Source organism: Salmo trutta, chromosome 1, assembly GCF_901001165.1.
Source record: "Salmo trutta chromosome 1, fSalTru1.1, whole genome shotgun sequence".
In the NCBI taxonomy this organism is placed as follows: domain Eukaryota; kingdom Metazoa; phylum Chordata; class Actinopteri; order Salmoniformes; family Salmonidae; genus Salmo; species Salmo trutta.
The window spans coordinates 67,654,602-67,669,447 of NC_042957.1; the positions used below are offsets into that span (position 1 = coordinate 67,654,602).

At 45.0% G+C, this 14,846-nt stretch overlaps 1 protein-coding gene across 6 annotated transcripts in view; it reads left to right on the forward strand.

The window, feature by feature from the left end:
* LOC115205984 (septin-9) overlaps positions 1-14,846 on the forward strand; it is a 134,015-nt gene that overhangs the window by 84,952 nt on the left and 34,217 nt on the right. The window contains exons 1-2 of one of the 6 annotated variants that reach the window (XM_029772507.1): positions 12,632-12,686; positions 13,209-13,273. The exons of the other annotated variants lie outside the window; for them this stretch is intronic. Of the exons in view, the coding sequence (XP_029628367.1) occupies positions 12,655-12,686; positions 13,209-13,273 (97 nt within the window). The 5' untranslated portion in view covers positions 12,632-12,654. Of the gene's footprint in view, positions 1-12,631; positions 12,687-13,208; positions 13,274-14,846 lie in introns of those variants that run through there. 6 annotated transcript variants of the gene reach the window in all.

Consider the following 14,846-nt stretch of genomic DNA (forward strand, 5'->3'; position numbering starts at 1 on the left):
CTATGTGCAGTAGTACTAATCATAAGGACTGGCTTGTATTCTTTAGGCACCAAATGGAAGAAAACAGACTGAACCAATAAGAAACGCTCATTTTTGTTTTCCATTGCAAAACCTTTTGCTACGCTGTGCTCTAATGTATACGACCCTGGTTTATTCTGTTGACCTCACTGTGTATCTGTGGAATGTCAACTGTTAGACCAACTAACTGGCACCATATTGTCGGGTGTTTGTTGCTGCTAATGCTCTGTTTGACGGATGAGGGAGGGAAACTTAATGTGAAGGAACGAGGTGACTTCTTAGGTGACTATTAGAAGGTGACTTAACCCCAAAGGCAGGACGACGGTAAACCCCTCGCTGATGTCACTGACCCATCTCGTTACTGTAGCGTGACCTTTCCCAGACCACAGGAAGTAATTTAAGTGTTTACTCATGTTTTGTTGGTTGAAGATTTGAGCCTCTCTATAGCATGAATTGCTTAATCTGCTCTCTAAGGCTGTGTGATGGAAGCTAAGAATTGGGAGAATGGAGTGGGAATACTAGTTCCAGAACAGATAGGAGCCACATAAAGACTATACAGTCTTTTTGAGAAAAAATTGCCAGTCAAGGAGTTCCTTACAGCCAGTTATGAAGTAGAGCATAGCCTTGATTACATGCTGATGGGCTCTGTGGATGACTAGTTAGTCCTGGACTGGACTGGTGAGGATCTTGGTTGGTAGGCTAGCCCTCCACTGTGAGATGTGGTCATGCAGGGTGACACACAGCCAATAGACATTTAGAAAAAGAAAGAGAGAAATCATTAGTCTGACCGCAAGCTTGTAGTCTCTTGTTGTGTTGTGAGGCCTTTTCATTGTCAGAGGTCTGCTAGGGTGACGTGTGTCTGTGTGCACGCGCACACCACATACTGTATGCACGCGCACACCACATACTGTATGCACGCGCACACCACATACTGTATGTACGCGCACACCACATACTGTATGTGTCCTGTGTGTCAGCCGAGTAGGAGGACATTCCTGTCGAGAGGAATAAGTACGGGCAGTACTTCTGTCCTTTTTTAATTTATTTGGTCCACTCACATTCCTCTCTGGTCACATGATGGACATCCTGTAAGGGCAAAGGTCAGGCCATCGGAGCCAAAAGCCCTCAGGAGCCTTGTGAGTTCTAATGACACATTGATCAGAATCACTATTATGCTGCTGTGGAGAAATAATTTTAATTAGTTAGCTTGTATGTTCAAAATTAACCTTAAAGGGGCAATCGTAATTGAAACGATAACAAAGCGATCGCCCTGCCTATGTTTCAGTAAAAAGCTGAGGGATGGGGCTGGAGAAATATAACCACTCTGAAATTCATCAAAAGAGCTACGGATGCAATGACTCATGATATCAACATTTTAACCATGTTTTGTGGACATACAGTGGACTAGCACAAGCTTATATTTTGGGTTCTGATAGGTGACAACAGTTCAAGAATAAATGGGTGCATATCATAAAGTAAAAAAATATATGTAGCAACTGCAGATTGACTCTTTAAGCGAGGAGAGCTTTAGCTGCTAATCAAAGTTAGCCTCCAGGCTAATGTGAGTAGTACAGAATAGTACAATTGTTGCTTATCATGGGTGTTATAGTGTGGACACTATATAAATAATTACATGGTTATTATTGGCATTAACCTTGACCTTTCCCCTTTGATGATGTCATCACCAAGAGTGAGTTCTGTGCAATGTGATTCTACCACCGACTGAGTGGGCTATATAGTTCTGTTATATTTGTACCGTTTGTACCTGGCAATACACCTTTAGGTTTGGGTTGAAAGTAAAGGAAAGTAATATCGAAATGCGTGTGGCCATTCCTTGTCAAGTTACTACACCTTTTTGGCGACGAGGATAAAACTTTATCAACTTGTACAGGGCGAGTTAGCTAGCTAGCTTAATGAGCGACGGAGAGCAGGTGCCACTGGACGGAAACGCCGACGGGGACAATCAGCAGCAAGTGCAAATCGCTAACGAGGATCAAGGACAGGTTGGCGTTATAATGGCAATGTTTGGGACTATCACTGAGTTTGTGGAAGAGAACGAAGACTGGACGGAATATGTGGAAAGGTTGGGACACTTTTTCTTGGCAAATGGAATCATAGATGAGGCTAAACAGCGCTCTATTCTCTTGAGTGTGTGTGGGGCTAAAACCTACAAGCTAATGAGGAATTTGGCTACACCACGGAGACCGGGAGAAATTCCTTTTGGGGATCTAGTTGCTCTCGTTCAGACTCACCACAATCCAAAGCCTTCAGTGATTGTCCAGAGGTTCAAGTTTAACGGCCATTTTCGGAAAACAGGTCAGTCTGTTGCTAACTTTGTTGCTGAATTACGGGAACTCTCTGAACATTGTGAGTTTGGGGCTATGTTAGAGGACATGCTCCGTGACAGATTAGTCTGTGGCATTAATGAGGACAGCATACAGCGCCGGTTGCTTGGGGAAGCCACACTGACTTTCAAGAGGGCATTGGAACTATCTCAAGGGATGGAGATGGCCGCTAGTAATGTGAAAATTATTCAAAAGGCCAATAGTGAAAGTTGTGCAGTGCATCAGGTGACAAAAGAGGCGGCAGGAAAAAGGGGAAAAGCAGTGGAATGTTTCAGATGTGGAGGGACACATTATGGTAACAACTGTAAGTTCATGGAGACTGTCTGTCACAATTGCAACAAAAAGGGACATTTAGCAAAAAAATGCAGGGGTCCTAGGAGCAAGCCAGAGGGTGGGCGGACTGGGCTGGGCAAGTTCACAGCACCAAAGCCTCAGTCAGCAGCGCACCACCTAGAGAGCACAGAGGAGGAGGACGAGCATTGTTCCTACAACATGTTTAATGTGAGGGAGCCGCGCGCAGAGCCTATTTATGCTACAGTGGAGGTAGATGGAAAGCAGATGAGGATGGAGGTTGACACGGGGGCCTCTGCCTCTGTCATAAGTGAGGAGACCTACAAACAAAAATGGGGCTCAAGACAGGTTTCTGCCCTCACACCGGCAGGGATCAGACTGCGTACGTACACCGGGGAGACCATACCATTGCTTGGGGCTCTAGAAGTGAACATTGCATACAACAGCCAGGAAGCGAGAGCACGGCTCCTGGTGGTGAAAGGGAATGGGCCTAGTTTACTAGGGCGTGACTGGCTAAACAAAATACAACTGAGCTGGGGTGAGATAAAACACACCCGAGTGACTGAGGATGTCATTCAAAAATACCCAGAGATTTTCAAAGAGGAACTGGGCACACTGCAGGGCACTACAGTTAAGCTGTTCGTGGATCCTCAGGCCGAGCCTCGCTTTTTCAAGCCCAGGACAGTGCCTTACGCCATGAAAAAGAAAGTGGAAGATGAGTTGGAGCGGCTGCAGGAAGCAAACGTCATTACTCCCGTTCAGTTCTCCCGCTGGGCAGCTCCTATCGTTCCCGTTCTGAAAAGTGACGGCACGGTGCGTATATGTGGGGACTACAAACTCACCATCAACAGGGCCTCTAAGCTAGACGCTTACCCGCTGCCACGGGTGGAGGACTTGTTCGCGACACTGGCAGGAGGCAAGACGTTCTCAAAGCTTGACATGAGTCACGCCTACCAACAGCTCCTCCTGGACGAGGACTCAAAAGAGTATGTCACAGTCAACACGCACAAAGGCTTGTTCAGGTACAACCGCTTGGTTTTCGGAGTGGCGTCCAGCCCAGCCATTTTCCAGAGGACAATGGACAATCTGCTGCAGGGGATCCCTCATGTAGCAGTGTACCTGGATGACATCCTGGTTACAGGGGAGACGGAGGAGGAGCACCTCCACCATCTGGACCAGGTGTTAAAGAGATTCTCTGAGGCAGGGCTGCGCCTGAAGCGTAGCAAGTGCACATTCCAAGCACAGAGTGTGACATACCTAGGTCACAAGATCACAGCGCAGGGTCTGTGTCCTGTGGAGGACAAAGTCAGGGCAATCAAGGATGCTCCAAACCCCAAGAATGGGTCAGAGCTCAGGTCGTTCCTGGGCATGGTGAACTACTATGGGAAGTTCCTCCCTGAGCTGTCAACAGTGTTGGCTCCACTTTATCAGTTGCTCCACAAAGACTGTAAATGGAAGTGGGGGCCAGCACAAGAGAAAGCTTTCAAGGAAGTGAAAGCACTACTACAATCAGCACAACTTCTGGTTCATTTTGACCAAGACAAAGAGATCATCCTGTCATGTGACGCCTCACCCTATGGCGTCGGGGCAGTACTCTCTCATCAGATGGAGGACGGGTCAGAGAGACCCATTGGATTTGCATCACGTACGCTGACGAGTGCTGAGAAGGGTTATTCACAGTTAGACAAGGAAGGTCTGGCCATAGTCTTTGCTGTGAAACGCTTCCATCAGTACCTCTACGGTAGTCATTTCACCATATGCACTGACCACAAACCACTGATGAGCCTTTTTAGTGAATCAAGATGCATTCCGCCCATGGCTTCAGCAAGGTTACAGCGTTGGGCCCTGACACTGTCGGCTTACCAGTATACGATAGTGTATAGAGCGGGGAAGGACAATGCAAATGCAGACGCGCTCAGCCGTCTCCCGCTACCAGAGATGCCTGCCACAACTGTGGTGCCTCCCGAGACAATTTTCCTAATGGAGAGATTGTCAAACTCACCTGTGAATGCCAATCAGATCAAACAGTGGACAGACCGGGATCCTATCCTGTCCCAAGTGAAAAGATTCCTGATGCAGGGTTGGCCTCCTGTCATAGAGGATGATGGACTAGGACCTTACGCAAAGCGCAAAACGGAGCTGAGTGTGCAGGATGGCTGCATACTCTGGGGGTCCAGAGTGGTTGTTCCACCCCCTGGCCGTGCACAAGTCATGGATGAGGTCCATGAGGCTCACCCGGGTGCCTCCCGGATGAAAAGTTTAGCCAGATCTTACATCTGGTGGCCTAACATGGATCAGGAGGTAGAAGACAAAGTTAAATCATGTTCTGAGTGCCAGATCAACCAGAAGATGGCGCCGCCCGCGCCACTACATCTGTGGGAGTGGCCTGACCACCCATGGTCTAGGCTGCATATAGATTTTGCAGGCCCTTTCATGGGTCACATGTTCCTTGTCATGGTGGACGCACACTCCAAGTGGCTGGAGGCGCACATCATGAGCAACATCACAGCGACCACAACCATCGAAAAGCTTCGGCAGGTGTTTTCAACCCATGGTCTGCCGGACTCTCTGGTGTCCGACAACGCAACAACGTTTACCTGTGATTTGTTCCAAGAATTCATGCGGAGAAACGGGATCCGCCATGTCCGCAGCGCCCCGTTTCACCCGGCCTCAAACGGCTTAGCGGAGCGGGCTGTGCAGACACTGAAAGAGGGGCTCAAAAGGATGACTGGGGGAACCATCACTACTAAGCTCTCTCGGTTCTTGTTCCAGTACCGCATCACGCCACAAACAACAACAGGACAGGCTCCAGCGGTGATGTTAATGGGCAGAAGGCCAAAAGCTCACCTGGATCTACTGCGTCCGAACATCAGAGCACGAGTGGAACGGAAGCAGGAGAAACAAAAAGAGAGACATGACCACCACGCAAGGGAGAGACAGTTAAAACCCAATGACACTGTCTACATCCGCAACTTCACAAGCAGCCAACGCTGGTTGCCAGGTATCATTCTGAGTCAGAGTGGTCCCGTCTCCTTTGTGGTCAAACTGACTGATGGTCGAGTCATGCGCAGACACCAGGACCATCTCCGCCTGCGCTATGACAAAGACAAGACCATGTTTTCAGACGGAACAGCTGTGGGTGGTAGTATACAAGTTGAAATCCCACAGGAAACAGCATCTGAGGAACAGGGGCATTCAGTGGTTCCAGCAGAGGGTGATGGACATTCTCTCACAAACACCCAACCCGCTCCTGTGCCCTCAGACCCAGCTCCACTGGGACATGCCTTACCTGTGTCTCGTAGCACACCAGGAGTACTGCGCAGATCACAGCGTAGTCACAAGCCTCCTGAAAAACTAACTCTGTAGTTGAGACTGAGAGACTCGTGGTGTTAGTGTTTGTTTGGAGCAGCAGACCTAGTTGAAAAGAAATAAGGACTGTCATTTTATTGTTGTTGTTTTGGTTACATTTACCGTAACACCAGCAGAAGTTCTACAGTGTGGTGTAGTAAAGAGAAGAAAACACTAATGTGGTTTACTTGTTAACTTTATGTTTTCCTTACAGGGGGGGGATTTAAATTGAGGGGGGAGAAGTGTTATAGTGTGGACACTATATAAATAATTACATGGTTATTATTGGCATTAACCTTGACCTTTCCCCTTTGATGATGTCATCACCAAGAGTGAGTTCTGTGCAATGTGATTCTACCACCGACTGAGTGGGCTATATAGTTCTGTTATATTTGTACCGTTTGTACCTGGCAATACACCTTTAGGTTTGGGTTGAAAGTAAAGGAAAGTAATATCGAAATGCGTGTGGCCATTCCTTGTCAAGTTACTACAATGGGAATTAGCTTCAGGCTATGCTAATACCGTGAAGTCATTTTGATGACGATTAGCTTGATGCTAGTGGGGTGACTTCTGATCAGAATTAGTGATAGTTCTGGGTGACTCAGTATCTCCCCGAGGGGAGCAGCAGGGTCATGTGCTGACTGGGGGAGAGTTCTCTCAGGCTGCAGTCACAACCTATTAAGATGGTGTTTGTTTCCCTCTCTCCCACATAAAGAGCTATTGATGGCAAGGAGAAGGGATGGCTGAGGAGCTGGACTTGTGCATGTCACAAGGCATGGAAATGTCTTCAGTGATGAATAATTTACAGATGGGAAGTGTGTTTGTTGTTTATGACGTGTGTGTGTGTGTGTGTGTGTGTGTGTGTGTGTGTGTGTGTGTGTGTGTGTGTGTGTGCTGTTCCGGCTTGAGAGAGAAGACAGGAATGGAAAGCTGTCTTTTATTCCTCTGGCCACACAAAATATTGTAGTTTTTTTGCTTTGTGTTTCTCAGTTGACTAATTGTGATAAAAGGGACTGAATAGAGACTCAGGTTGATACCAAATCCATGCATACAACACAAGATACTGCCATAACCTTTTACCCTCCCCACTGCCTCACATGTCAATTTGCTATCAGGTACAGAGGTACAATACTCTGGAGTTCCATGATGAACCAAACAGCCCAGTAGTAGACTAGGGGTCAGGGGTCAGCATGATGAACCAAACTACCCAGTAGTAGACTAGGGGTCCGCCTGATGAACCAAACTACCCAGTAGTAGACTAGGGGTCAGTATGATTAACCAAACTACCCAGTAGTAGACTAGGGGTCAGCCTGATGAACCAAACTACCCAGTAGTAGACTAGGGGTCAGCCTGATGAACCAAACTACCCAGTAGTAGACTAGGGGTCAGCATGATGAACCAAACTACCCAGTACTAGACTAGGGGTCAACCTGATGAACCAAACAGCCCAGTAGTAGACTAGGGGTCTGCCTGATGAACCAAACAGCCCAGTAATCCCCTCCATGTAGCCTAACTCACACACAAACAAAGTATACTAATTAAGAAAAAACATGTTTGATTATCTGATTGATCAATTAATTTTTTACTTGTATTGTTTTTTGGTGGTCTGGTTTTCATATAAGCCCTTTTGGGCTTCCAACCTTACCTGCACAACGTTTTTAACATTTTTTATTTTTTATTAGTATGGTTTGTTTTTCACTTGTTTTCTTTGGTGCAAAAAAATAAAACCTAAAACCCTCCCAGAAAAAGAAGACACTTCTACAGATAGCATCGCCACAGACAAAGAAAACTGGTAGAGAAGAAAATTCCACTTTAGACTGTTGATACACACACCACATACAGTACGTGTTGGTTTCTCCAGGGACATTAACACCTCAACAAAACATTATCCCATTGGTGCAGCTCTAACAACCAGTAGGAGATGCTGTTACACAGGTGGTTCTCTTCCAGACTCAGGTAAATAGGTAGGTATTCCACACAGGTCTTTATCTCTTCCAGATTCAGGTAACTAGGTAGGTATTCCACACAGGTCTTTATCTCTTCCAGACTCAGGTAAATAGGTAGGTATTCCACACAGGTCTTTATCTCTTCCAGACTCAGGTAAATAGGTAGGTATTCCACACAGGTCTTTATCTCTTCCAGACTCAGGTAAATAGGTAGGTATTCCACACAGGTCTTTATCTCTTCCAGACTCAGGTAAATAGGTAGGTATTCCACACAGGTCTTTATCTCTTCCAGACTCAGGTAAATAGGTAGGTATTCCACACAGGTCTTTATCTCTTCCAGACTCAGGTAAATAGGTAGGTATTCCACACAGGTCTTTATCTCTTCCAGATTCAGGTAACTAGGTAGGTATTTTCCACAGATGGTTATCTCTTCCAGACTTGGGTAACTAGGCAGGTATTCCCCACTGTCTGTAAGAGATTACATTACACTTCTTATACATGACTTGACAAAGGCGTATGTCCTGTCCTGTTATATTTATGTCAACAGCTTTGTGTCACTAGGGACGACCTGATCGTATTGCAGCGTAGCCATGTTGTCATAGCAATAAGATAGCTTACAATATTGCCTTCTTAGTGTAGGACATCCCCTGTCCACTCCATCTGCTTTGTCAGTAAACATTTGGTCAGATTGTTGATCAGTTATACCACTTTACTGGCCTGAAGAAGGCCAGCACAATTTTTTTACCCAATAAATTACTGGGAGGTAATAGATATGGAGTGTGTGACTCTTTGTTTTTATAGCTTCCAGTTTATTCTCCGTTAGTCAGCACCTCTAATTTTCTCTGGGTGTGTGCCAGCTCATGCTTTTTATTAGACTGTGCTGGCTATGTATATACAGTACAGTACATACTTCATCTATGTTGCTAATAGAAATGCAGGAGAAAACAGACAAGGTGTGGGTTTTCCTTTCTATTACAATTGATTATTATATAATACTTTTTTGGTACATTTTAACCCTTTTTCTTCCCAATTTCGTGATATCCAATTGGTAGTTACAGTCTTGTCCCATTGCTGCAACTTCCGTACGGACTTGGGAGATGCGAAGGTCGAGAGTACAGTAGAGGTCGACCGATTATGATTTTTCTACGCTGATACCGATTATTGGAGGACCAAAAAAAGCCAATACCGATTCATCTTTTTTTAATATTTTAATATTTTTTTGTATATATATTTGTAATAATGACAATTACAACAATACTGAATGAACACTTATTTTAACTTAATATAATACGATACATTTAGTCTCAAATAAATAATGAAACATGTTCAATTTGGTTTAAATAATGCAAAAACGCGGTGTTGGAGAAGAAAGTAAAAGTGCAATATGTGCCATGTAAAAAAGCTAACGTTTAAGTTCCTTGCTCAGAACATATGAAAGCTGGTGGTTCCTTTTAACATGAGTCTTCAATATTCCCAGTTAAGAAGTTTTAGGTTGTAGTTAATATAGGACTATTTCTCTCTATACCATTTGTATTTCGTATACCTTTGTCTATTGGATGTTCTTATAGGCACTATAGTATTGCCAGCCTAATCTTGGGAGTTGATAGGCTTGAAGTCATAAACAGAGCTGTGCTTCAAGCATTGCGAAGAGCTGCTGGTGAACGCAGGAAAGTGCTGTTTGAATGAACGCTTACAAGCCTGCTGCTGCTGCCTACCACCACTCAGTCAGACTGCTCTATCAATTCATAGACTTAATTATAATATAATAAACACACAGAAATACGAGCCTTGGGTCATTAATATGTTCAAATCCGGAAACTATCATTTCGAAAACGAAATATTTATTTCAGTGAAATATGGAACCGTTCCGTATTTTAAAGAACGGGTGGCAACCCTAAGTCTAAATATTGCTATTACATTGCACAACCTTCAATGTTATGTCATAATTATGTAAAATTCTGGCAAATTAATTACGGTCTTTTGTTAGGAAGAAATGGTCTTAACACAGTTCGCGACGATTGCTGCATATACCCTGACTCTGCTTGCACTGAACGCAAGAGAAGTGACACAATTTCCCTAGTTAATATTGCCTGCTAACATGAATTTCTTTCAACTAAATATGCAGGTTTAAAAAAATATACTTGTGTATTGATTTTAAGAAATGCATTGATGGTTAGGTACATTGGTGCGACGTTCGTGCTTTTTTTAGCGAATGCATTTTTGTTAAATCATCACAGCCTACTTTGCCAAACGGGTGATTCGTTAATAAATTAACAGGCACTGCATTGATTATATGCAATGCTGAACAAGCTAGTTAACTACACATGGTTGATATATAACTAGTTTAACTAGTAATTATGTAAAAATTGATTTTTTTTTTTATAAGATAAGTTTAATGCTAGCTAGCAACTTACCTTGGCTCCTTGCTGCACTCGCGTAACAGTTGGTCAGCCTGCCACGCAGTCTCCTCGTGGATTGCAATGTAATCGGCCATAATCGGTGTCCAAAAATGCCGATTACCGATTGTATGAAAACTTCTTCGCACTGCTTCTTGACACACTACTCGCTTAACCTAAGAGCCATCCGCACCAATGTGTCGGAGGAAACACCGTACAACTGGCGACTGAAGTCAGAGTGCATGCGCCCCAGCACCACAAGGACTCGCAAGAGCGCGATGGGACAAGGACGTCCCAGATGGCCAAACTCTCACCTAATCCGGATGACGCTGGGCCAATTGTGTGCCACCTCATGGGTCTCCCGGTCACAGCCAGCTGCAACACAGCCCAGGATCGAACCCGGATCTGTAGTGACGCCTCTAGAACACCGATGCAGTGCCTCAGACCGCTGCGCCACTCGGGAGGCCCAGTATTTTGTTTCTTGTTTTGTTTCTTGTCCCTAGCATCTGTGAGTTTGTTGTTCTTTACTTCCACTACTTTGGTAATGTATACATACTTGACTAAAGGTGTGGAGAGATGGTTTGGGACCAGCAGCAAACCGGAGCCAGGCAGTAGTGTTTTTATGCAGAGGGAAAGTCAGTGAGGTTAGGTCTGGAGTAACTAGAACAGACCTTCCCATTCAAGTTAATGTCATTCTAGTTCAATGATCTGCTCTACGTAACTCAGCTCTATGGGATGATTCACTGTAGTGTTCTGCTGGGTTTATATCAGCATGTTAGAGGAAGTACTTCCTCCTTTCCCAGAGCTCTGCACCCATATGACACCCCTATACACACACACACACACACACACACACACACACACACACACACACACACACACACACGATTTCCTGTCTTCTCTTGTATTTTCTGACAGGATGGCCCAGAAGGATATACTGCTGAGGTAAAATAAGTGTTTTAGTTAAAAATGAACCCAAGGAAGCTTTGTATTTCTGGTGGTTAATTAAACTCCCACGTCTTTCACATTGACGACAATAGAGGGCATTAGCTGATTCTGTTCCCACTGTACACTAAACTTTATACTTTCTAACGTAGGCCTAGAGGTTTCTAGAAACTCTCCAACCTTATTCATTATCATCGAAAACTCAAAACTGATGCTAGATCAGCACTTATACTCAGACACTTACGGGCCCAACTACATTGGAACTTGACTTATCTCTTCGAAAGGGATTATTAGTGTTAAAGAATGTAGTGAAGGTGTAGAATGACTACAATGCAGACATGACTCAACAGAACTGCTTTTCCCACTAAAATGTGCGTGAGCCAGCCTTCACATGCCCTTATTTTGGGTTTCCCCGTATACTGTATGGGAACAATAGTGGTCCTGTTTGGTCTCTCGGTCTTCTCCTTCTCTCTCCGTCCTCCTGAGGCGGCCCACTGAATTCTCAGCCTTCAGTCTGGAAACCTGTGGGACACAAGCTGGCTATTCACGTCGGTCCTTTTCTCCTCTCAATCTCTCTCCACACACACACACACACACACACACACACCTCAATCAGGCGATTCACTTTGGGTTCTTTCTCACACTCCTCTCCTCGCTGTCTGTACATCCCACCTACACAGACTGCAGAAATGGTTTGGAACTGGTTTCCTACTTCTATGATATGGCACAGTTCCTCTATCTGCTCTCTGTGTATTTCAGCTATGTGTATGATTGCAGAACATTTGTTTGAAATTCAGTCACCGGTAATAAAATGCATGTAATCTGATATTTGGCTGAACATTTCTGTTTGGAACCATAGTTGAACAAACCAAATGTGATTTGAAACACTGAAAACGGCATGTTTCTTCAATCTATACATTGTGTTTCTATGGTCTGAAAGCCCCGCTGCAGCACACGCACGGGGAGGTCAGCCAAGCAGCTCTCCACTGTCCCTGCCAAGACCCGTCTCCATCTTGGCTCCATCTAGCCCAGTAACATCAGCCCTCAGGGCCCCTGCTATTGGGTTTCTGGCATTGCGTCTCCGTCAAACGAAGATCTTTTATCTTGGAAAGCCCATGTTCTCCGCAGGGCAGCCACTCAAATGGAGTCGATACTAAAGGCACGAGCCAAGTTGTGCCGATCAAACAAATTATGGTTGGCTTTAGCTCTGGCATCACTCTGTGTGTTCAGTCAGTTTGCAGTCAAAGATTTTTAGGAGAGACTGTTGGACTTATTTTGTGATGCAGTTTTTGCTAATGAGAAAAACATGTGTCTTTCAATGTCTGATCATACAATAAGATGATGTCCCTCTACTATGTCCTTCAGATGGGCCTCTCTGCTGACATCTCTGCTTTCAGGTAGGATACAGCTAGCCTGGTCCCAGATCAGTTTGTGCTGTCTTGCCAAGTTGCCTTTGAAGTAGACGAGACTGCACAAACAGATATTGGACCAGGTTTGGTTAGGATATAGCTGGTTTGATATTTAGTGACTCTGACTTCAGTAGGCTTGGCTGAGATGAATTAGGGACTGATGAATCTATGGGGAGGTTGGTGGAGGAATGGTGGTGGGGGGTGGATGAGCAGTGCGTTAGTTAGCTTTGTTCCCACTGCAGAAATACAGTGTGTTATCAATGTTGAGGGTGTAGTAATGTACAGAATATAGCCAATCCTTCCACAGTCCTCTGGGCCCCAGGGACCCCTGCTAGATGCTCAGCTATAGAGAGATGACAGAGGGGAGAGATGGAGGGAGAGAGAACAGAGGAATGAAAAAGAGACAAGCCTGAAAAGAGGGGCCACGTTTTGAGTGGAAAGCTAGACTTCGAGAAGTGAGGGGAGGGTTGTACAGTACAACATTTTGTCTTTAAGATTCAGTCTTCTCAGAACTTTACAGCAGGACAACACTGAGCAGCTCCACTGGAAAACAAGACAAGGACACACTGAGTTTTGTAAGTACTCGTGTGTGTGTGTGTGTGTGTGTGTGTGTGTGTGTGTGTGTGTGTGTGTGCGCGACTCTTCCTAGCAAATGGTCTTCATTAGAGCCAAGTCAAAACTCTTTCTGTAATTCAGTGGAAAAAGGGAACAGACACTGAAGGCATGTTACCATGTTTACCTAAAGTAAGGCCTCTGGGCTGACAGGGAGGGAAGAAAAGTCTCTCGTTCCAGTACTCTCTCTCTCTCTCTCTCCTTCTCTCTCTCTCGTTCCAGTACTCTCTCTCTCCCTCTCTCTCTCGTTCCAGTACTCCCCCTCCCTCTTCCTCAGTTTCTATCGCTGTATCAGAAAACCAGAAGAAATAGTTGGAGACACTCTAAAGAACATATTAAAAAAGGCTGTTGTCCTTCCACAGCGCTTTTGTTATCCTGTAAAAGTTGGATAGTGCTCTCTCCCTCTCTTTGACTTGTCCTGTCTAAGGGATAGTGATGAGAGTTACTGTTGTGTTGGAGGAACCCAGGGGGCTCTGGTTACGGAGGATTCTGCACATGCTCAGTCTACACTACCCTGGTGCTGACCGGATCAATCTGGCACAGCGCTTAGCAACACAGCTGGGAAAGCTTCAGCGAATGGGTGGCTCTAAAACTCTCAGGAAAGACAGCAACGCTGTGATGAAGTCAAACTTGTGCTCCGAAAACCACAGAACTCTGACGGTTTATCTACTTAGCGGTCCCCTCTTTAAACATAGTTTCTCTGCATTTACTGATTTTATACATACACACACACACAATACAGGGCTTTGAAATAGGGCGCCTTTAGTTAGAGAATTCAGGGCTTCTTATAAACATTGTAAAATGGACTAAATACACCCAGGATTTATTTTTACTCCCAGTTGATGTTGATGCGTGATCACCCCTCTGACCCCGAGCAGGAAGTGGGGAGCTGGCTGGATGTGTGCTGAGGGTTTATGTTGAGGGAGTATTAGGCTAGAGTAAGGCACTGTGTAAATCTGACTCCCTAATGGCACCTTATTCCCTATGTAGTGCACTACTTTTGACCAAAACCCTATGGGAATTGGGTGCCATTTGGCACACAGTCTAATAGTTAGGTGGATGTGGGTTCTTCAGGGCTGGTGTGTGAGGGTTGGACATATACTGGGACTTGTCATGAATCTACAACCATGGCATTTTTGGGGGAGATTTCGGTCATCTGTCCAAGGTTACTTTTTCCAGTTGCTCACTTTCTCCTCCTGTTCAGAGAAAACATTCAGCTTCTTACATAAATTACCCGAAGACTTTTCACAAAGTACAGACTCAGTCATTTCACTGGACCAGCAGGGTTTGTGATGAATGAAACCAAATAAAGCCATCCATCCAGGAACAGTAGTTGCTGTAAAAACGAATGAAGTATTTGGTTAAATGTGAAAACGTGATCCCTTTCATCCCCCAAAAAACTCAGGTGATGGATTGCGCGTGTGTGTGTGTTAGACATGTGGTGCTTTAGCCCCTGGTAGGTATATAATTTCACTTCCTGTGTGGCCAGAAACACAGCTGTTTCCTTCGCTCTTTAATCACAGACAACCAGTTGTA